The 23,076-nt window shown below is 41.4% G+C and overlaps 1 protein-coding gene across 2 annotated transcripts in view; it reads right to left on the bottom strand.

Moving 5' to 3' along the window:
- Positions 1 to 19,596, bottom strand: part of ESRP1 (epithelial splicing regulatory protein 1) — a 58,141-nt gene extending 38,545 nt beyond the window's left edge. The window contains exons 1-9 of one of the 2 annotated variants that reach the window (XM_068525981.1): positions 19,423 to 19,596; positions 18,787 to 18,915; positions 17,350 to 17,463; positions 14,355 to 14,469; positions 3,654 to 3,752; positions 3,455 to 3,509; positions 2,087 to 2,197; positions 1,827 to 1,959; positions 1,675 to 1,717 (exon numbers count right to left, since the gene is read on the bottom strand). In XM_068525981.1, coding sequence (XP_068382082.1) covers positions 1,675 to 1,717; positions 1,827 to 1,959; positions 2,087 to 2,197; positions 3,455 to 3,509; positions 3,654 to 3,752; positions 14,355 to 14,469; positions 17,350 to 17,463; positions 18,787 to 18,915; positions 19,423 to 19,554 — 931 coding nt within the window. In that variant the 5' untranslated portion in view covers positions 19,555 to 19,596. Of the gene's footprint in view, positions 1 to 1,674; positions 1,718 to 1,826; positions 1,960 to 2,086; positions 2,198 to 3,454; positions 3,510 to 3,653; positions 3,753 to 14,354; positions 14,470 to 17,349; positions 17,464 to 17,674; positions 17,700 to 18,786; positions 18,916 to 19,422 lie in introns of those variants that run through there. The other variant, XM_068525982.1, reaches the window with a different exon arrangement.
- Positions 19,597 to 23,076: the final 3,480 nt, after the last annotated feature.

Genomic DNA, 23,076 nt, shown 5'->3' with positions numbered 1-23,076 from the left:
AGAGGCAACTAGTCATCACGGTGGTTAAGGGCACACGCCCTGGAACTAGAAATGTCTGGGTGCAAATGTGGCTTTACCATTTACCAAGCTATGACCTCAGCCAAGTTTAACCTCTGTATCTCAGTTTCCTCATCTGTAAAATGGGAGTAAAATTACCTACCTCATAAATTATGAGAATAAGTTATTACATAGAAAGCTCTTTAGTGATTTTTGGTATTATTTTCCTGATTACTTTTTATTAAGAAAGGTCCAAACATACTCGAGTAGAGAGAATAATGAATATACTTAGCAGCCAGTTTCAACACTTATCAGCACTCTGCCAGACATAAAGCATTTTGTACTATGCTGCAGCAAATACTCAAATATACATCCTTTACTAGTAACATTTTCCCTAAGCGCAAATTCTTATCATACTGCCCGTATACCATGAAGTCCCAGGCACTGATGTGGACATTAGTTAACTTTGCCATCTACAATGTTATCTGCCATGGAACCTCAGGACCACAGCACCTCCAAATATACTTTATCCCCAACCAATATCAAACAATGGAAACACTATTAACCTTGAAGCTCTGAATTGGGAAGCCTTGGTTTATCTCAAGAAAAAAGTGCAAGAAATATACCAGCACATTGTATAAACAGGATGTTGTTACTACAAGTTTTACAGTTGCAAAGATTTTTATCAGGACTATATAATGAAGGGATATAAATGTTCTCTGTATTTAGGTGAAAATCACCTTAGTATATTTTGGCAATAGGTGTCAAAAGCCCCTTAAAAGGTCCACCCACATTCTTTGAATTAGCTATCCTCTTTTTAGAGATTTATCCTAATGAGTGGCACATACAGAGATACAAAAATATTCACTGCAACATAGAGTGAAATGGAGGTAAGCTCTAAATGCCCAATAGGATTGTTTTTTTAAAAAATTATGGTACATATAATACTGTACAGCATTTAACATTTAAGAAATTTGAGTAGCATAAGAAGATATTCATAATATACTAAAAGGAGAAAGGAAATTAAAACAATATGAGCAGAAAAATAGACACTTACAGAGTAGGTACACATATAGAAAAACATCTGTTGGACAAACCACAGTTAACATTTTTTATGCATCTGTTATTTTTAGGTTTTAAAGTTATGAATCACTCAAGAATTAGATAATGACTTTATCTGTTCCCACTTCTTTCTGACCATATTACTACAAACACCATATATTCTAAAATACTAGAAGCCAGAATGCTACCATATTCCCAGCCACTGATGAGTAAAAAAGTTAAGAGAAAAAATAGAAGCAGATATGCAACAATTCCAGATATTCTGATATGGCCGTTTGAAAGTAGTTTTCAGACCATTTAATTTCTTTCATGAACTACTCTTTCCCTTTGTGCACGACTTTATATGACCCTTTGACCTTTGTATAGCACTATTTTTAATGGGTATTTAACTACAGTTGGCTGACTCAAGCCTTAGGGCAAGCGTTACACATTACACTGACACTACTGGATATTTCTTCCTCCTATTAAAAAAAAAAAAAAGTCAACTTTTATGTTTCATTGGGAATAAAATGACCCTATTTATCTACCATTCATGACTCCATTTATCTACCTTTGCTATATAAGTAAAATTTTAGATTCTTCTTATTATAGCCACATTATATAAAAGGTACTCACCGCCAGCAATTTTAAGAAAATCTTCACCTGTTGCTTTGTAAACCTAAGAAAAGAAAGGGAAATTAAATACAGTTTCTGAGCCTTCTGATGTGAACACTCATTCAAGATGCCAGGGTTGTCAGGGTGTCACATGTCAGGTTGTGAGGACGTACCTCAATGTACCGGGTCCCCATGTGATGTTTGTGCCTCTGGAGTGCTAGGTCTCTGTGCTCCTCACTCACAAACCTAACCAGAGCTTCTCCGTTCCTTCGACCCTGGGCATTCAGACAAAGTGCTGCACCTCCCCTTTGAAAATAACAGAACAGAAAGCAATAGGGAAAAAAACAAAAAAACAAACAGTGAGGAGAAAATGACAGAAAATCTATTATCCTTTTGGGATTGTTAAATAAAATAGAGATTAAGGAAAACCAACTTGGCAATATTGAGTCCTTTGAAGAATCTTGCAATATCTTGATCCGAAGACTGCCATGGCAAACCCCGTGCCCTGACTACCGTGTTGTCATCAATAAGTTCCATCTTGCTGCTGCGGATTCAAGCAAAACGTCAGGTTGCATGATTAATGCTAGGCAGTCTGACCTATTATCCCCATAAGACAACTGGCCTATTTACACCTGAGGTATTATTTATTTGGAGTTCAGACAGACTTGTAGTACTGCCCAACTTACTTCATAACCTCAAAAATTATCTGGGCACAGTTCAAAGTATTCTTTAGGTGGTTTACTTATACAGAGGCAACTGCCCGTGCCAGTTCAGCACAGCTTGCTCACCCAGCAAACCACCTATCAGCTGAGTTGCTGCTTCCTTGTTCTCAAAAGAACGCAGCACAATTCACAGGAAGTAAAGTTCTCCCAATACTCTCATGGCCTGTAAGTTCCTACAGCTGAGAAGGTTTAAATTCATTCTCTGATCTGGCTAGTACACCAGTGGGGTTTAAATCCAGTTTGACAGCAAAACTTAAGATCCACCTAAAGCTGGTAATGAACCCACATCAGTAATGTGTGCACATGGTCAGAAGTCTGCCATTAAAATATCTCCCCTATCAAACAGGGAGGCATCACAGAGAGTGTTTATGGAAATGCTTGGGAGTTCCCACACCTTAATGAGTCATTTGTAAATCACCTATTCTATATTTTGACACCTTCTGATGTTCTATTCCTCCCATATTTATATTTTCAGTACTCCTAGGACATTTCCTAATGAGTCACTTTCTCCACAACTAAATAGGCCTCAACATCTCTCTTATGGGCAAACATGTCAGAAGTTTCTGTTCACTTCAGGCACCAAGCAATCTCATGCAATTCACTGCAGTGATTTACAAACTTAAATATGTCTACTTGTGATCACAAACAGAGATACCACCATTTCATACTTCTCCCCAGTTATTTCCTTTGCTTTAAAGTAGGAGCTGATAGAACATACTTAAAATTATCTCAGTAAAAACCTTGTGAACTCTTTTAAAGCTTATGATTTTTTCCTTTGGAAGTTTTCCAGTGAGGATGGACAGTTCAGAGAGGCTAAAATCAGAATCGCAGACACAAACAGCACAAACATATGAGGTACCTAAAGTCATAGTGACTAAGGATACAAATATTTCATTAAATGTTAATCCTAACATCCAAGCTTGCTTTAAAATACAATCTTCTTTAACAAATGACCTAATATTTAAAAATGGATACCCAAAAGGTTTAGTAAAGTTACTAAAATATAACAGGAGTTAAATATCACAATATGAATAAAAACACATTAAAAGGCTCAAATGGAATAGTATTCAAGTACTTACCAAGTGCCACTTTCAAATTTGTAATTTACTCTTTCTGGATCTGAAAACCTGTGATCTAAAATGAGAACATACAAGTCATCGTCTTAGCCATCAGGGAGACAAAGCTGAGGGGGCGGGTGGTGGTGATTCAGAAGTATAGGCGAGGGAAAGTGGATGGGATCAGATACTAGGCCCGCATTGTTACAACACCAATACTTACTATAAGGGTCTGAAATCATTGCTAAAATTATATTTCCCATATCTTCAACTTGACAGGCTCCATACCGGGAGGCTGAACTATTCTTCTCAAAATTTAAACCTGGGAGATTAAGTTAAGGAAACATTTTGGGGAGGTAAAATGAGGTTGCTTTTACCCCAAATTAAACTCTCATGGAGCCAAGAAGCCAAGTAAAATGCATCTAGATTGACAATTCTTTGAAATCTCAAAATAGCTGCTTCCCATCAGTCTGGACTTCACCCAGGCTTCCTGAAGTGTCCAATTGCCCTACTGGGCTAAGATGGCCAAAGGATGTCCTGAGGATTACCAGGAATAATAATAATAATACCAGGAATAAAATGTTTATTGAGTGGTAGCAAATGCATGAACACTGAGCACTTTAGCATCAAACCATGAAGCGTACAACAAAGTTAACAGAATCCCTATCCTGTCTTTACAACACACACAAGGCAATTACCATGCTGACCTAAAGATACAGTTACATCCTTCAAGACCACAAGGTATTAAATGACTTTTTTAAGCCTAATGTTCAGAACACTTCAGATTACTGAAGACGTATCTATGACTCCATTTTTATTCAGAACTCCCTTCTAGAAGATTTTTGGAACCCCATAACACAGCCATCTTGGATGGCAGCAAATGCTTGTCCTTTTAGAGTAGATGTGTAGAAACGGTTCAAGCACTCAGAGCCAACAATGGCCAATGTAGCTTTTGATTAAGTGAGTACACTGTTTGGGTAAGCCAGGAAACATGGCTTTTCAAGAAATGCATGGCTCAAGTTGGGTTTGAGGGTGCAACCAGAAGAGATTTCCATCAAGTTTTGCATAAGTTTTATAATGTAGTACAATGCACATAACAAATAATACTATGGGACTCTATCTTTTCTCGAGTTTAAAATGAAAACAGCCATCTGAGTGGTGGTTATTAAGATGTTTGCCTTATTTTATAAAAATGTTTCCTGACTGGTATTTTGTAACAAGGGTAATAAATGAAGACAAGTATTAAGAAAAAGTCGGTAGGTACTATTTTACTGCAAACAAAGAGGATACGATATAAAAACAACTCAGAGGTTTCTCCCCACCAAGAATTATAGCCAGTCTTCTGAATGAGTAATATTCTATTCTATTCTCAATTCAAAATTCCTTTCTATTTCATCCCCACAGCTTCCTCTTGTCTTTCTCCAGTAAAGAGACATGCTAAGCAAATTCATTTTTGTGTCGTCTCTCAACCGGTTACATTTCTTTGTAGTTAAATATGCTACATGTAGAAAGGCAGCCATATGTTCCTTGGCAAATTACTTAACCCCACTAAACTTCAGCTTATCTGTAAAGCCAAAGCTGTGATAATCTTTACCTCCCTGGGCTCTTGTGAAGATTAAATGAGATAAAACAAGCCCAGGACACAACGCAGGCATTTAATACGTGATGCTCTCGCCGCTCTTCCTAGAACCCTCAGGTGACCAACTTTCATAACTTATGATAATCACACTTTAAGAGGGTCACATTTATGACTAAAAAATCTGAACTCACCAGATGCCTATTTGTATGCTCACAGGATAATCATCAAGCTAAAATGGTGGATAATTTCTGCATTTCCCCCTGCAATCCCGCCCTTTACATCAATCATCTAGTGATGAAATAAATCTGCTGCCCACTAAGGGATTAGAAAATCTATCCCAGGAGATGTTCAAGCAACAGAGCAATGACCACTGACTGGGGTCATTAAAATGATTTTCCTTGGAAAGCTGTACTATAAAGTATTTATTAATTCAGCGCCATTTTCAAAGAACATAATGATAGGACAGAAAAACTGGAGCCAAAGGATGAAGATGCTTTAGGGAGACAACTGCCCTAAGTTTTCTGGGGAGATGGGAGGAACTTTATGGATCCTTACAGAACTAAGAAAGAAGAGCTGTGACTAGCTATAGTTTATCATGTAAACTCTGCCACCAAATGTCTGGAACCCTGCAATTCTAATAACACTTTCAGCCTTTTAAGGGCGTACAATGAAGTAAAGAGAAACATATCCAAGAAATGGAGACCAATGCCATCGTATAAGCCAGTGTTTCTCAACCTCAGCATTAGTGGCACATAGGGCAGATAATTCTTTGTTGGGGGGTGGGGCGGTGTCCTGTGTACTATAGGATTTTTAGTAGCATGCTGACCTCTACCTACCTCCAGGAATAACAATTAAAAATGTCTCCAGACATGGCCAGATGTCCCCAGGTAGGCAAAACCCAGCCCAGGTTGAGAACCGCAGGTATAAGCCGACAGCTCCCAAGAGGGGCAACTTAACCCCTTACCATCTATTGATTCAGAGAAAACTTTTACATGTAGGAGACCATTACTAGACAGAAATTTTGAAGAAATCTGACCAAGGAAACACTGCATAAGGACCAACCTGATGCTGTGGCAAAACCCCTATCAGCAGAGACAAACACACACACACACACACACACACACACACACACGCATACCCTACACCGTAAGGAACATGGATGAAAACACAGCAAGAGTCAACCCTTGATCCTCACCCTATTTTTGTGCAGCCCAGAGAAAAGTATGGCTTTTACATTTTTTTAAAGGATTGTAAAGAAAGAATGAGACTGTACGTGGCCTGCAAAAAACTAAAACATTGACTCTTTAGCCCTTTACTGAAAAAGTTTGCTGACTTCTGACCTAGAGGAATGAAAATTGCCAAAAATAGAGAATGCCACAGCAATGTTTGCCACATCGTAACCTTCTATCCCAAAACAGAATCTTGGGGGGAAAATTAAGCTTTGAAGGAACTGGAAACTATATTCAATTCAAACCAGTTTTTTTCTCCTCTATCAATGACAAGAGGCATAAGCCTTCTCACCTTTGCTCAGGTAACTCCCCTATAAAACCCTCGTATCTTCTTAATCCCATAACCAAATTAGACCATGGATCACTCCCACTCAGCACCAAAGCCTTCCCTAACTGCTCTAGGTCACAACCATCAAGTTAAGAGTTGATTAGATACTATTCCTATAAAATATTACTCTCTTCAACTGTATTATGCATTTCCTGAGCACAGGTCCGCTTTCCTCTCATCTCTTTCCATCTACCACAGCACCTATTACTTCTAAGACTCTACTGACATAAATGATGGCATTTACTACACACCATTTTGTGCCAAACACTGTCTATTTCTTCCTATTTTTGCAGTAGCCCTGCCAGGTAGATAACAGTAAAACCAAACAGATGAAGAAACTAGGATTGAGAGAAGTTCTGTAACTCATTCAAGTTTTCCAGCTCTGATTTGACAATGTGTCTGTAATTCCCTGAACCAAGATAAGAAGCTTTGCTTAATTTGTTTTGTTTTGAGCAATAGTTTGTGAGAAGCTTTCTAAATGTACGATATGAAAGCCAAGTGAAAAAGGTAGCTCAAAAGCAACAACGTAAAGTATCCTGTCTGTGTGTTTTGTAGCTGAAGAATTATTTTTACTGAATTCTACTTTTTAAATTAAGAATATGTTCTAGACATTTGGCTAACTTGGTCCCACGTAACACGTCCCAACATGTTTCCCTTCAAGTCATCACACACCAGGAAGATCAGCAGCTCTAAGCTCCCAGCAACCTTTAAAAGTCACCCAACCTCCTGCATGCCCAAACCGCCCACCCACTCACTCACACCACTGTCTTCGGAAGATTCATTCAGTTTTTCATAATTCTTACCAGAATGCAGCATGAACAACAAATAAACGGAAGTGAGAGAAAACTTTTAGTACCAATTCTTTCTCCTATCAATTTATAATTATATACTGAATTACTTGCTGCACGTCTGATCTTGAGAGAAGGAAAGACGAGTCTGTGCCTCCTGATTTATGGTTGTCATGCAACTTAGTCATTCTGCCCTTGAGGCAGCCACGACAGCACCAACAGGCTTAGCCAGCTTTGCAAATGAGAAACGCCATGAGGAAACGAGGAAGAGTAAAGCCAGACATGGTGGGAACAAAATGAGCATGTCAGGATACAACTGAGCAAATTGCTGCATTTACACAGAACTTAGAGAAGTCCAGAGACTTCGCCTATAGTTGAACAGAAGGAACGTTTCCTTAGTGCCACAAAGTCCATCAATATTAACTTATCCATTCAAAAGAAGTTACCTTTTCTGACTGCGGAAAATGGACACATTTGGTTTCAGAACACTCAATTTTCCCTAGTAAATAACCTCTCTTTAAAACTAAGTTCTTAGTTTCTATCTAAAAGAAGCACACGTAGGGGACTTCCCTGGTGGTCCAGTGGTTAAGAATCCACCTTCCAGTGCAGAGGATGCAGGTTCAATCCCTGGTTGTGGGGACTAAGATCCCACAAGCCGCGGGGCAACTGAGCCCACACGCCGTAACTACTGAGCCCTCGAGCCACAACTAGGGAGCCCGTGTGCCGCAACTACTGAGCCCGCACACTCTGGAGCCCACGCACCATAACTAGAGAGAAGCCTGTACACCGCAACTAGAGAAGATCCCACACGCCGCAACTAAGACTCGACACAGCCAAAATAAATAAATAAATAAAAATTTAAAAATAAATAAAAATAAAAGAAGCACACATATAAAATAAATACATTGTGGAGCAATTAAGTTTAAACTATGTTAAAATTGCATCCCAATTCAAAATTCCAACTCAAAGCCATTTTTCATTACCATTAAACACCGCCCCCCCCCAGGACAACAAGTTTGTTTCTTCCCCTTCTACTCTGTTTACTCTTTTATAAGAGTAACATAACTGCCCATATTGCCAGACATTTTTCAATAAAATTCCTATGCTAAAGGAACAAAGGAATAGCAAGCATAAAATATCATGAGAAAAGTTGAAATCGTGCTCCAACTAAGAACTGAATTTCCTACAATTATGTGAAGGAGAAAACAGAAAGTGATAAATTACCCTTATAGGAGTTGTATAATTTAAAAAAACAGGTTCTAGGGACTTCTGCGGTGGTCCAGTGGTTAGGACTCCATGCTTCCACTGCAGGGGGCAGGGGTATGACCCCTAGTAGGGGAACTAAGATCCCTCAAACCTGCCACATGGCCAAATAAATAAAATACAAAAATAAAAAACAGGTTCTATAAATAACCTGCTATATTTTTAAAATGAGCTTTGAAAGAAGCAAATCAAGAATGCCAGTGTAAAAGAATGTAACTAAGAGCCAAAGCAACAAAAACTTTCTTTATACCAGTAATAAATGCTGGGGAATCTAAAACCATAGTTTTAACTCTATTCCTCAGAAGCTTACTCTTTCCAAGAGGGGGAAAAACAAACAAAAAAAGCGAGATCCATCCTAACAAATATTACTTCAGGAGGTATTATTGTTAACAAAGCGCAAAACTGACAAGTCAGTTATACCTTCGAAGAAATAAGGTAGAAGTAGGAACTAATGTAAAAAAAAAAAAAAAGATAAAAATTTCTACTTTAGAAAAAGACATTTATATGGCATAAATAAATTAGGAAAGGGAGACTCCATGATAATGTCTTCCAAAGCCTTCTAAAACAAAAAAACTATCCTGGAATTCCCGAACTCACATTTTAAAAGTAAATTATTTTATAATCAAAATAAACCACACAAAATTAACATAACAACTCTGAGTGCTGGCCAAGAATATACAGTATTTCTAGTCACCTAACGTATTACAGACCACATACCAGAGTATTCGCCAGTTTGGCTCACATCATACCAATGTGGTGCCAAAGATAATTTCTTCCCCCCTCCAGCCGACAAGGTCAACTACTAACCCAACTTAACTGTACACTTGGTGATAGTTAAAATCCCTTTCATACGCAGAAAGGTGCCAAGGAGGATTCAGCATCTGCCTCCACTTTTTAAGAAGAGCAATGACAGTTTTCCGACTGCAAAGGCCCAGTTCAACTAGTCATAACAAATAAGCACATAAGTGCAGAATGAACCACACTTGCACACACTATTTTTACAAATGGAGAAGCTAAACCCTGAAAGCTTACCTGTACTAACATGTAGCTGATGTTTTAAAAGGTCTATAACCAGTCTCATGAAAGATTAGAAAAAAAATTTTTAGGTGTAAGATAGTTTAGATAAGGTCTTAAATCAATAAGGAAGTCCTTTCAGAGTCTTTGGCAGATGGCTTTTTTCTTTGGAGACATGCTACAACCCAGTCAACACTGGAGAGCAGTAGGGCAGGCAGTGGCTGAGTGGCTGCATGTACTAGTTCATTATTCCTTGCAATAGTTATGCCCATTTTAAGATGGGAAAACCGGGGCTGAGAAGTACAGTAAATTCATCCCCAGTAAATCTGACTCCAGAGCTCGTGTTCTTAACCACTCTGCTAGTAAGGCTATTATCTCCATCTTTAATATATGGGAAAAACTTGCCCTCGTCACTGTGTCAGTAGCACGCCCACAGAAGCACATATCGTATACCCCCAACAAGAAGTGGTGAAACACAAACACAGGGAAAGACACACACACCCCTACTAACACTTGGATGGGTAGACAAGAGTGGTTTAGTGATTTTTTTTTTTGCCCTGTTAATGGAAAGCTGCACTAGTGAAACGGCATATGCTTGTAATATCAAACAGCACATATGGATGCAATACCCTAAAACTTAGAAATTTTACAAAATTAACTTCCCTTTTCTCCTGAATATTTAGTCTCAGGAAACATAGACTATAAATTTATAAAGGGAGATAATCTATTTAAATAGCCAACCCCACCCTCAAATAATCTTTATAAATTCTAGAACATTATCCCCTAGTTAACAAGCAGACTGTCTGCACTCAGACTCAGGTTCAAATGCTGACACTTCTAACTTAAGATAAAATCTCTAAGCCTCAGTTTTCCTAGCTATGAAAAGGGGGCAATACCTCCTCCACTGGGCTCTTGGGAGGCTACTGATGGGATAAATAGTAAGCACCCAGTTGATAGATAGTCCTCTTCTTTCACCTGCTCTCCGGAGAAGGCCATACTTCATTTAAAATGAGTTCTTAGTAAAGGCTTGGCAAAATGAAATAAACACAACGGTAGAGGTCTTGATTAAGGAGAATAAATCAGCTCATGAGTTACAAAGCTAACAAAAAATAGGCTAAGAAACCAGGAGGAAGTAATTCCATCCAATACTGTGGGGGAAATAGGTTTGTTTTTTTAAAAAAACAGATAAGTCATTATACAAATAGCCTCATAATCAAAATGTACTTTCAGCAGGGGACAACTAGCATTAATTTCCCCAAGGGATCTATGATAAATTTCTTCCTTTAAAAAAAAAAAATCACATGGGCCCCAATTCCTATCATCACACCCTCACCGCCTCACATGATTAAGTAAAAAGCTTACAAAATGCCACCCACAGTTCACCTGCTAAATGAGGTCTTCTTTCCAGCTAGGACTGCATAACTCAAAGCAGGTAACAAAACTGCAGCAGGAATAACTCAGAGAGGATCAACACTAACACCAGAAATGGTTTTAGAACCAACACAAAGACAAAAGAGGAAAATATGTGCTAAAATATGAACCAAGACTGCATTCAAGAAATGCCTAAACCTTTTCTTTTATCAAAGTGGTCGTACTGCTTCACTTACATAGCACCCACGGTTCACAAAGCTTTCACTGGGGACTACCTGAGATAAAAGTGAGGCTTGGAGAAGGCCAGTAACTTTCCCAAGGAAGCAAAGCTGCAAATTCTCTTACTTGTTCCTTTCTGAGGGTTGGCAAGAGCCTCTCTCCCTCCCCCGCTGATTACCTGGTGGAACAGGTAATCCCTCTGGAGCAAATGACTCTCCATCTACTTGGCAAAACCATCAAGGATGCATAATGAGTATCTTTATGTTTCCAAATCCAGTGCCATTTCCATATTAGAAAGGAAAATGTTTAGTCGTCTGAGAGAGAATTGGACAGCTCTTTAGTTCAGACGTTGTAGAAATCCTCTGCACAGTCAAATTTGGTATGACTGTCTTTTACCTGAGGAATTAGTTTGATGGCCTAGTCAGGGAAATAATGAATCCTCTGACTAGGAGTCATAAAGTAATTGATCACAGCAGCAACATAAAACAAAAACCACAGATAGAAAGGCGTAATAACATTTCTTACCTGTTAAATGGGAAAGAAGTATGCAAATAAAACACTAATAAAAACATTTAAGATTAAAATCCACTTTTGGGGGAATTCCCTGGCAGTCTAGTGGTTAGGACTCCACTCTTGCACTGCAGGGGCCATGGGATCTGTCCCTGGTCGGGGAACTAAGATCCCTACATTCTATGCAGTGCGGCCAAAAACAAAAAAATAAAACAAAAACAAAAATCCACTTTTTGATTGGCAATAAAACTATAAACGCTAAGACTTCCAATGTAAGTCCAAAGAAACTAGGCTAACAGTAGGCTATTTTAAAATAAACAGAAAAATTCCCTAATTTTTCAATGAATGCATTACTTAATGGTCATGAGATGCTTCCTCAAATGTCAGGTGTTATATGCCTGAAATGAAGCCCAGCTTAGCTTTATTCACAATTCACCTGTTTACTGTAGTCAAATACTTCTGATTTTCATCTCCATGGTACTTGGAAAAAAAACTGCCAACAAATAGTTATAGAGCTAGGATAAAAAGGAATGACAGAAAAAATCAGCATAGCATCTTACCCATTCACCTTAGGTCACCTTTAAGGTCAGATAATGCAAAAACTATATAAAAGTATATAGTACTTTTAAAAAGTACGTATATATTGTGTAGATAATACAGCATAGAGCAAGTAAAAAGCCCAGGTTACCATACTGAAGATGTTTACTAATAACCCCAAATCTTATATATGTGAAGCTCTTAAGAAGAAACCAAGGAGAAAAAAAATAGGTAAGCTTTTAACAAGCTTTCTCTGAACTGTGAAAACACTGAGAAAACTGAAATACCTAAATATAAGAACCTCTTATTTGTAGCTATGGAAATTTTTACTAATATCAGACCTACAGTTACTAGGGAAAGATTTTCTTTGCTAAAAGAGAAAACAGAGCAGTCAGGGATAAATGGTTCTTAATATACTGTCTTTCCTACTCAAGTTGTCTTTTTCTAAATTAAGATAACTTATTACACTTTCCCTTCAATATCTATTAATACTTTGCCAGAATTTTTTGTTCTCTATTTTGTACCAGCACATTAAATGGTTTAGCATTTGCTATAGATGGGATTGTGTCCCTTCCCAAAATTCATGTGTTTAAGCCCTAACCCCCAATGTGACTGTATCTGGGGATAGAGTATTTAGGAGGCAATTAAAGTTAAATGAGGCCATAAGGAAGTGGCCCTAATCTGTTAGGCCTGTGGCCTTATAAAGAGAAGAAAAGAAAGATATCTCTCCCAACACTCCTAGCCACGCCACTCCCCCTACCCGCCATTTGAGACACAGGGAAGAGGCAGCTATCTGAAAGCCAGAAAGAGCCCTCACCAGAAGTCAACCATGCTGCCACCCTGATCTTGGACTTCCCATACTCCAGAACTGTGAGAAAATAAATATCTGTTGCTAATAAACCACACAGTCTATGGTATTTGTTATGGCAGCCTGAGCTAATTCATACAGCATTTAAACCAACAAAACACATAGCAAGTTTTTCTACTGTCCCAACCTTCTAATGAAACTCTTGTTAAGAATTCACTCAAATGAGCTTATTCTACCCTTCTCCCGGCACTGCTGGGAGCTAAACCAGTAATTAACTAGTAGCTAAATCAGCTACACCAAAATTCTAGCTACCTACTTCCAAGAAGAAGGCAAATAAAATGGGTTTGATCTGTTTACAAATGGTTAGGAAAAATATCCAAACAATCTTTTTCATCAAGAAATTTTGAAATAAAACAAAAATCAAGCTTTAGCTCCTGAAACTGGATGAGAAATTTTTAGAATGAACATCTATACCCCCACGTTCATGAAAATAACTTGAATCTGACTTCATGATGATTCTCATAGTGGCTTTGGGCGAGTCCCCAACCCTTCTATTACTCAGTGTTACATCTGATATGTTAGCACATGACTCTTATTAGTTAGCACTTTAAAGACTTACTGGATGAAAGATGATGGGTCATTCATGACAAGATTTGTGATTATAAAATTTACTTTTACAATACATAATGCATCAGATATATTATCTTGGTTATGAAAGAATTTGGGGTAAAATCTCAGCTTCATTTTATCATCTCAAAAGATGGCTTGTAATAATTACCACAATCTACATGTATTTGACAAACCCAGAGAAGGTTAAAAGGGGTGCCAATGAACAGCTGTTTGTCAAGAGTATATCCAAACTTTAAAAAATTCTTATCCATTCAAAAGAAGATGAAATAAACCCTAAAACCAAGATAATCAGAACAAGCGGCCTTAGAATTGGCAAAGAATGTGGTCTTCACATTCATCAATTCGTCATCAACTGAAAAAACAAAACAAAACCACTCTCATAATCCAAAATTGAATTCTATTTTAGATGTGTTCACCTAACAAAAATCCATGTCTAAATCCATCTAAATCACTATTCAAATTCAGTAAATTATAACTACTTTGAAAGATGCCAGTAATTACACCATTTTCCTAGCACAGTAGACAAATTTTGGACAAGTCAATTTTCATACACTGTCAAAGTTAAAAATGTTTTAAAGTTTCTTGAATTGCCATTTTTTTCTGGAGCTGTCTTTTCAAATGATTCCTGGGTCATCACTTAAAGGATACACTCTGTCATTGCTGCAACATCCAGTTTATCAACATCAGGTGAACCAGGGCAACACTTCTTAAACTCTTTCCGAAGATCAAAAAAGGAATAGAAGCATTCAGGCAATAATACATTCTGAGGAAGGACAAGGTAGACACTGTTAACTAGATACATTTAGTTCAGTGACTCCCTAACAATTAGGAACCTAAGAATTGAATGTAAGTATATTTTACCACAATTTAAAAAAATATTTTTAAATTAAACATTAGAGTGTCTTCATTTTCTGTTACAGTATTACATCCTACATAAAAGTCTCATGGAAAAAAAGTTCATCTTATTCTAAGGCAATAGATTATATGTTTGTGCTCCATTATGTATTCCATTCAAAACAGTTCTGAAGCTATAAAACATTTGGGCTATTATATTTTCTGTTTGATAACATTATGTACTTTGTCTAGCCATAATTATTTTAGACCATCTGTATTTTCACGTAGCAATATTAGCCCTCTCAGTTTTCATACAGATTCATATGTTTACAATATATATCTAGACATAGGATTCTATGTGTTTATCAAAATTTAGTTTTCTATTAAAACCTAGTAGTTTAAAATACTGGGTTCTAATAATACATATTCTGTGTATTAAAATTAGATTAAGATAGTAAATTCCTGATTACCTGAAGAGGATTATTTTTGTGCCAAATTATAGTCCCACATTAGTTTTCCTGACCATTATTATTTTGGCTAAACCTGAGAACTCAAATTACACTTAAAAAAAATATATCACAAATCTCAACGGCAAAGGAGAAATTGTTACCAGTCGTTCTTAGCTATTAGCATCACTCTTGTGGTAATTAAACAAAGCTCAACTGTCAGAGCAAATATTATACTATTGTGTCACTTTTTTTTTTCCTGAAAAAAAAAAATCCTCATTGAATAATTTTCAAAGTTTAATTTTGTTACACTGAATTTAGATTTTTTTAAAAATTTCAAGATAATTTGTATTCACTTATGGGGAATTTGTACATTATAAAGTCAAGGAAATAAATACTTTTTAATGTTTGCGACCCATAATATTTATGTAATAATGTCTCTATCTAAATTTCCTTTATTGGATTCTATTAGATGTGACCTGCTCATGCTATATTTGAAATAGGTATCACTACATCATGGTGACATCTTCCAAAACAGTTACCAAAAGAATTGTGAATCTTCAAGATTACCTACAAAAATGCTTATGTAAAAGCTGTTTATAATGACAATAACTCAAATGTCCAACAATAAATGTTTGGTTTCAATAGGTATATCCATTTAAAATACTGAATATTTTATTTACTGCTTACAAAAGATACTGATGTTATATTAAATTTAAAGTAGGCTAAAAGGTTTGTGTAGTATGAATGCTCCTTGTAAAAGTAAGGCTTTTGTACAAAACTCTGAAAGAATACATTCAACTATGTTCACATTCAAAAAACCACTTTAATGTTTTCTGACTGGAAGGATTATTTTCTTTTATGTTTTACCATTTCCTTATTTTTCTATAATGAACAGAATTATTTTCATAATGATACTAAATTAATTGTTTTAGTTTTCTTTATCAAAATCCTAATAGAAGTGGCTCAGGAAAATGTCTCAATTTTTCTCTGGAGGTTTTCCCACATCCAAAGCAGTGTACCTAAAATAACAAAAATAGCTGTTTTCCTCCAGCCCAACAGGGAAGAATTAAGTTTTATCCCTTATATGAGTTTGAGGGGAAAAAAAATTCTCATATATATGTATTTCTGGATTAAGGGTATAGCAATTTGTCTAGCATTTAATTAATAAAAAATACTCCCCCCTTTTAATCAAATAATTACTAAGGTTGCTGTAAAAGGGAGTGTTTTCTTCAAGCCTCCAGATATAGGAACTTGAGTTTCTCCTTCAAACCTTCAAAGTTGTCATTATACATTTAGTTCATTTCTTCCCTTTTCCCTATTGGAGTAAAAAGAAAGAAAATCTGCACTGACTACTCACTTATGACATCAATTGCCAGTCTAAACTTTTCATTGCAAGACTTACCTCACAAAGTTTCCTTAAAAATATTTTACTTCCATCTTTTCAAGTTCAGTATCTGCCTACCACAATAAAAAGTTACAGCTCTAATTAATTAAGTTGATAAGATCAACTATATTAGCAATGATTGATTACACTGGGTCTGCTGTCTGTGCTCACCATTTTTTCTCAGCCCCTCAGTATTCTTCCCAGAGAGAGAAATCACATCTACAGTAAGCTAGTATTTTTCTCATTTCATACTCTTTTCCATACCAGAAAGATAAGTAAAGGTAAAAGATGGGGGTGACCCTATTGTTTTGATACAAAATTCAATCAGTTTTGAACATTTACTTTAAGTCAGACAAAGTACAGAATGCTATAATTAACATTTCACTAGTTATATGGTTAAGTCGGAGTACAAAACTTTTTAACGAAATTATTAGAATTGCAATTTAAAAGTTTTAGTTGGATTTTTCTTTGCTCTTTCCTTTCTAGGGTAAGGCACACAGATGGGAATATTACAATGTATTAAAATACAGTTCAACTTACTTGTAGTTATTTTAAATGTCAAAAATTCAGCTAATATGCTCTGGAAAAGGGAGAATGTCAAGCATCTCAAAAACTTGACATAAACAAAAAGGAAACTTTTATTAAGTCACCAAAGGGTATCTATAAAATGACTGTAATCTCAAACATCTCTTTGAAAGTGTTGTGACATTTTTATTGTGGTAAAATATACATAACACAATATTTACCATTTTAACAATTTGTAAGTGTACAATTCAGTGGCATTAAGTACATCCACACTGTTGTGCAACCATCACCACCATCCCTTTGTCATCTCCTCAAACTGAAATTCTGTACCCATGAAATACTAACTCCTCATATGCATATTTTTAAAATGAAGAAACTTGGATAAACCATTTTTTAAGCCTCCAGTCACCCCTAAGGTCCAATCGTTTTTTCGAGAAGCCAGCACTCTTACCTTCTTGGAAGCCTCAGGATGCAGGATTTGCCTGACATGAAGCTGCCCATCAGTACAGAGACAGAAGGAGGTTCCTACCCCAATATTCAGTTCATTGCTCACTGACTGGTTAAACTGAAAAGAACAAAACACACCCAAGGATGCAATGGATGCAGGATTTACAAACTCTGAAAAGTGGCCCCACTTGGTTATAACCTGAGAAAACCACGCTAACTGCTGTGAAGAACACCGCTGCTGGAGGCAACATTAGAAAGACTCCGTTCCCACAAACTGTCTAGCTTCCTTTATATAGGGTAGCTTTCCAGTCAATCCTCAGTTTACGCACAGGAGAATTTAGTAAATGCATTCTTCCTCCCGTTCAACACCCACTGACTTCTATTTCTGTGATAAATGCATTCGAGACTTTTAAGTCAGAGGTCTCATTTCATCAGCAAGTTGCCTTCTGATTACATCATTCTCTGGTGTTACTTTTTTTTATGTTAGGATATTCTAGACTTAAGAAAGATGTCAGTTTCTGATACGAATGTGGGTAATGAATGTGTATACAGACCTCTGGAAAATCTAGTAATACGTTTCCTGTAACACACCCCAGAAATGATAACTTTCCCCTATAATTCGCAACTCCTGTGCTAGGGCAGAAGCCGTGAGAGCGCCGGACACTCACCTGTGCACAGGTGTTTAGCGCCCCGCCCTATCCGCGATCCAGTACCCGTCGGCACCCTGGAGCAGCCGGTTTTTAGGTCACCTCAATCCCAGTAAGGGGATTCCACTACTTTCACGGTGACCCAAGGAGCAGCCTCACATGTCCGGGTCTGCAAACCCTCCCGGCGCTGGGACCAAGGCCACTAAAGAAGTAAGCGGAACCGGAACCGGGCCTTTGGGAGTTCAGGAGCCTAAACCCAAGCAGGCACCTTCAGGTTCCCACCCAGCTGGGGCCGCCTCCACCACGCCACAGCTCGTCTACACCACAGCGCCCCCTGTCCCAGGGCTGAGCTGCAGACCCAAACCCGGCAGAGGACTGGCGTGTCTGGGGCCTGGGTCTGGGTCTGGGTCTGGGTCTGGGCCTGGGCCTGGGTCTGGGTCTGGGTCTGGGTCTGGGTCTGGGTCTGGGTCTGGAGCTGGAGCGCTAGGATTCAAACTCCGCTCATCACTCGATTGGTAAAACTCGGCCGATTCTCTGGCCCCAGGAATAATTCAGGAAGCAACTCGAAAGCTAGCAAGTTTTGGCCCAAAGACTCTGGGGGCTGGGAGGCGAAAAGGAGCGGCGACCTCCTCGCAGAAAGTCCACCAGGGGCTGCAAGCCCGGGTCTCGCCCCCTCGCTCCGGGGACACGCGTGGACCGCCCGGCGAGGGCGTGGGACCTGATAGGGTTGGGCTGGCTTGGAGGGACGCCCGGGTAGCTAAGATGGGGTGGGCGGCGCGGCCCAGGACTGTCACCTGTCGGAGGGCTTGGTCCAGCTGCGGCGCCGAGGACAGGCTCTCGGCGTCGATCTTAGTTTCTTCTTTACAATCCTCCGTCAGCTCCAACTGATCCGGTCTAACTAGTACTTCGTGCAACTGTCCCACCTCCGGGGGAAAAAATTAGGGTCAGTTTTCCCTTCCTCAGTTTGGGAACCTCTACCTTCACTCTCCTTCCTTGCTCCCCTGCTGGGGCGGCCCACACCTCTCGACGGGTCTGGCCTCAGAATCAAAGCTCACTTGTCGCCAGCGGCTCCAGTAGCCGAGAGGTCGTCGCAGCCCAGCCCCCAGCCCCACCCCCACCCGGATCAGGTCCGAAAGGCCCTGGAAGTGAGCACTTGGGCCCCCAGGGATCCCACCCCGCCTTCCCGGGGCGTCCCCCGTCCGGTAGAGAGCATGGCTTGGCGGCCCCCGGCCTCCCCACCTGGGCCAGATTTTGGAGGACTGAAACGGTTCCAAGGCGGTTGGCCAAGAGGTTTGGTTTTATTCTGGATTCTCTAGGCCCCGGGTGCAGCCTCCCAAGTGGGCAAACAAGAGCACTTGTTTACCGACTCCCCAAACTTTTACAAGCTTTTGCCCCACTCCTATCATTTGGATAGAAACGTGGAGAAATACCTTCTTGTTGGCCAGATCCACGACTTTCCATAAGAGCAGGATCAGCTCCTTCTCATCCGAGCCCAGCTTGGCCCCGGTGGCCCCAGCAGTGATTCCAAAAAGCACCACCAAGTAATCCGGAGACGCCGTCATGACGATACGTGGGGAGGGGGAGAAGGGGGGTCGGGAGGCGGTGAGGTGAGGTGGAAGTGAGAACGAGGAAACCTGTGCTAAAACCTCTTCTAAGAGAAAAAGAAAGAGCGACCACCCCCCCCCTCCTCGCCGCCGCTGGTGCAAAAGGCGGTAACCAACCACCCAAGCCCACACCTGGCCCGAGCTCCACACCCAGGGCAGGAAGGGGGGTGAGAAGGAGGGCGGAGGAGGCCTGCCCTTTTTGTATTCAATTGCCCGTGCGTCTATGCAAAAAGCCTGGAGCAGGGCTGCACCCGCGGGAGGCGTGCGCAATGGCTGAAAGCTTTTCTGTTTTGGGATGTGGCTCTACCTGCCCGCCCCTTCCCCCTCCCCCACGTGGTGCAGGTAGGAGACACCTGGCGGCGCCTGCCCATTGGCTCCTTCAAACCACGACGTGGCAGCGGTGGGGGAGGAGGCCGCCCGGGGGAAGGGGAGGAGGGGGCGGGAGACAATGGCTGGATGATTGGAGAGGGGAGGGCGAGAAGGGAGGAGGGGGAGACGCGAGGGGCGGGGAAGAGGCGGTTGCCATCCAGAGGGTAGCCGAGGCCGCACGGGAAAAGGGTGAGGGGTAAAGGGCGCGCAGGGACGGGTTACCCATTTGGAAGTAGCCGAGCTGTGGGGGTCTTGGAGAAATGCCGGCTGTGGGGAGCGAAGCCGGAGGTCCTAAAGGGTCAAGCGAAAAGGCCTGGCGCGGGGAGGAGAAAGGAGGCCAGAGGTGTGGCTCGGGTGCGGAGCTACCCAGGGCGCGGCGCCCCGAGAGGGCGAACCGCGGAGGGAGGGACCGGCCAACGGCAGCCGGGAGGTGGCGGGAGCGCTTGCCAAGCACCGGAAAAGCCTCTCCCGAGCCCAACACACCTTGAAGTGCAAACAGCAGGCGAAACCCTTCGGGCCCTCCCCCTCTCCGGGCGCCCGCTCCTCCGAACCCCGAGGTACTGCCCACCTTGGGGAGTGAAACCCCCGCGCGCGGCTGAGCGGAACTCGCGGGGCTGGACGCCCAGCCACCAAGTGACGCCCGAGGACTCAGTTGCGGCGCGCAAAGCAGCAGGGGGTCCCCCGTGAGGAAGTTCAGGCACAATGGAACTCACGCCCTTTTCTCTCAACTACTCCCTTAATTGCTTACTCCTTGTTTGGTCCTGGATTCTAGCTCAAGACTGGAGCCGCCTCCCGGGCAGGGGCCCACTTCCTTTGATTTGCCCTGGGCCCTAAATGAAATGTATCTACAGTACCTAATGTTTTCCTAAATCAGGCCAAAGCCAGATTTTTCCACAGGTCCCCGCTCTGATCTCCCGCCCTCTACCTCATACCTTCGCCTTTGTACTTCTGTGTCGATTTGGCCAAGTTCCCGAGCGGTCTCCCTACCTAGCGCAGTTAGATCTGCCCAGGGGCCTGAGCGCCCACCTCCGCCCCCCACCCACCGCCCCCATCGCCCTGCCACCAAGTCGGACGGCAGTGTGGTGGGTCCTGTTGACATTTTCGAGAGAAAAGCGCTAGAGATGAAGTTTCTTCGGCTTTTATATTTGAAACTGATCTCTTCTTGGGAACACAATTCCGTCTGAAGTACTACTAATTCGGCTCCAGGTGTCCAGCCCTTTATTCCTGATGTGAAAACGGGCAACCAGACACCTATCAGGCCAGTAACCCACTCCAGGTGCAAATCTGAGAACCTTTCAGGACGCATGTCAGGGGAAGCTGGAGATGCGGCTTTCCTGACGCGGAGGAAGCGCGGACTGCGTGGGGAGGTGGCGGAAGGGTTTTAGGAGTCTGAGGCCGACGGCGCCGCGCTTCCTGGCTGGAGAGGGTGCTAGCGACGACGGTCGCGGTACAGGTAGCGCAGCTCGCGTACCCAGAGAGCGGGAGAAGGCCGGACTCTACCAGGGCCAGGCAGCTTTGCAAGGGCCCACGAGGGTGTTGGGTACCACCCTCGTCCGCAGCTGGAGTTCCAGCGTCGCGTGCTTTCGGCTCCTGGACTTCAGGGTGCGGGGGCCGGAAAAAGCCCCCCGTCGCCCCTCAGCTAGCTCGCAGCTGCAGCCCCGCCTAGTCCTTGTGTCTCCCAGCCACCCTCCCGGGCCCGCAGGCGCCGCGGGGGCAGGGGCTGGGCGCGGAACAAGGCAGGGAGGGACCTGGAAAAACCACCCAGATTGCACTGCAGTGGGCGAGGCCGCCGGAGGAGCCGTTTCTCTAGAGCCATCTCCCCGCGGGGCTTTCTCGGTGCGCGACTGATTCCCAGGTGCTCGGCCCTGCCGGGCGCCGGAGGTACCACCGCGCAGGGGCGCGAGACCAGGTGCGTGGTCCCCGCGGGGCGGTCAGGCCCCACACCGGGCGGCAGACTGTTGCTGAAAGAGTGGTTAGAACAGCTCAGGAAGTCCTGCCCCGCCGGTCCCTTCAGGTCTTTGGTGTTCGGATTAATCATTTGAGTAGCGCGTCTGGATAAACTGAGAACTTGATGACCAGCCAGGGGTTCAGCGGCGTTATCCACGTTAGACTCGAACCTCAGAGCTGTCCCTTTTCTCAGAGACTTGTCTTCTTCCTCTTTAAGAAGTCGGATTCCTGATGTAGAGAATGGACATATGGACACCAAGGGGGGAAAACTGCGGTGAGGTGGGGATGGTGGTGTGCTGAATTGGGCGATTGGGATTGACATGTATACAGCGATGTGTATAAAATTGATGCCTAATAAGAACCTGCAGTATAAAAAAAACAAACAAAACAACTAAAAAAAAAAAAAAAGAAGTCGGATTCCTGGTGTGCGATTTTTTTAATTTAAATTTTAATTTGTCCAACTAGATTACAAGGACAGGGATTTTTGTTTTATTTTGTTCTCGAATGTATTCCGAGGGCTGGGAACAGAGCTTGACATAAACCATGTACTCAAATATTTGTTGAATGATTTTAATGAGTAACACACACCCATTTTTGCAGCTCTTTGTCTCCTGAGCTAGGGCATAGTTCATCACTGCAACGGTGAGATTATGAAAATGGGAGTCTACAGGTAATTTAAGTCTCAAATGTTTTTTAAAAGAGTAGGTGCTAATTATACAATTATTATTATTGCCTGTTTTGCTAACAGACGGATCTGCTTCTGTTAAAGAAATTAAACTCTTGTAAAATGCAGGGATGCTGAGAAAACTATGTAATACAAAAAGATCAGTTCCGAATACAAAAACGTTTTATTGTCCATCCCACCAGCTACAAACATTTCTAATATAGCAGGAATAGTCTGTACGAGAGAGGAACCTTGAGAAGAGAGGCTCCTTTTACCGATGGTCTTCACTCAAGACCACACCTAAAACTCTCAAACCAGAAGCGAATCTTTGTTAAAAGCAGCAGAGACCCAAGTTGAAGGACAGGCAGCAAAATAACTGGCCTGTATTCTTAAAATTCTTAAAGTCATGAAAGACCTTGAAATTATTTTCTGAAGAACTATTCCAGATTAAAGGAATTTACAAGATATGACAACTCAATGCAATACGGATCCTGGGCCAG

The sequence above is a fragment of the Eschrichtius robustus genome, chromosome 17, assembly GCF_028021215.1.
Source record: "Eschrichtius robustus isolate mEscRob2 chromosome 17, mEscRob2.pri, whole genome shotgun sequence".
NCBI classification, from domain to species: domain Eukaryota; kingdom Metazoa; phylum Chordata; class Mammalia; order Artiodactyla; family Eschrichtiidae; genus Eschrichtius; species Eschrichtius robustus.
The sequence above is the reverse complement of the archived record's forward strand: the minus strand, read 5'-3'. Positions and strand labels throughout refer to the sequence as shown.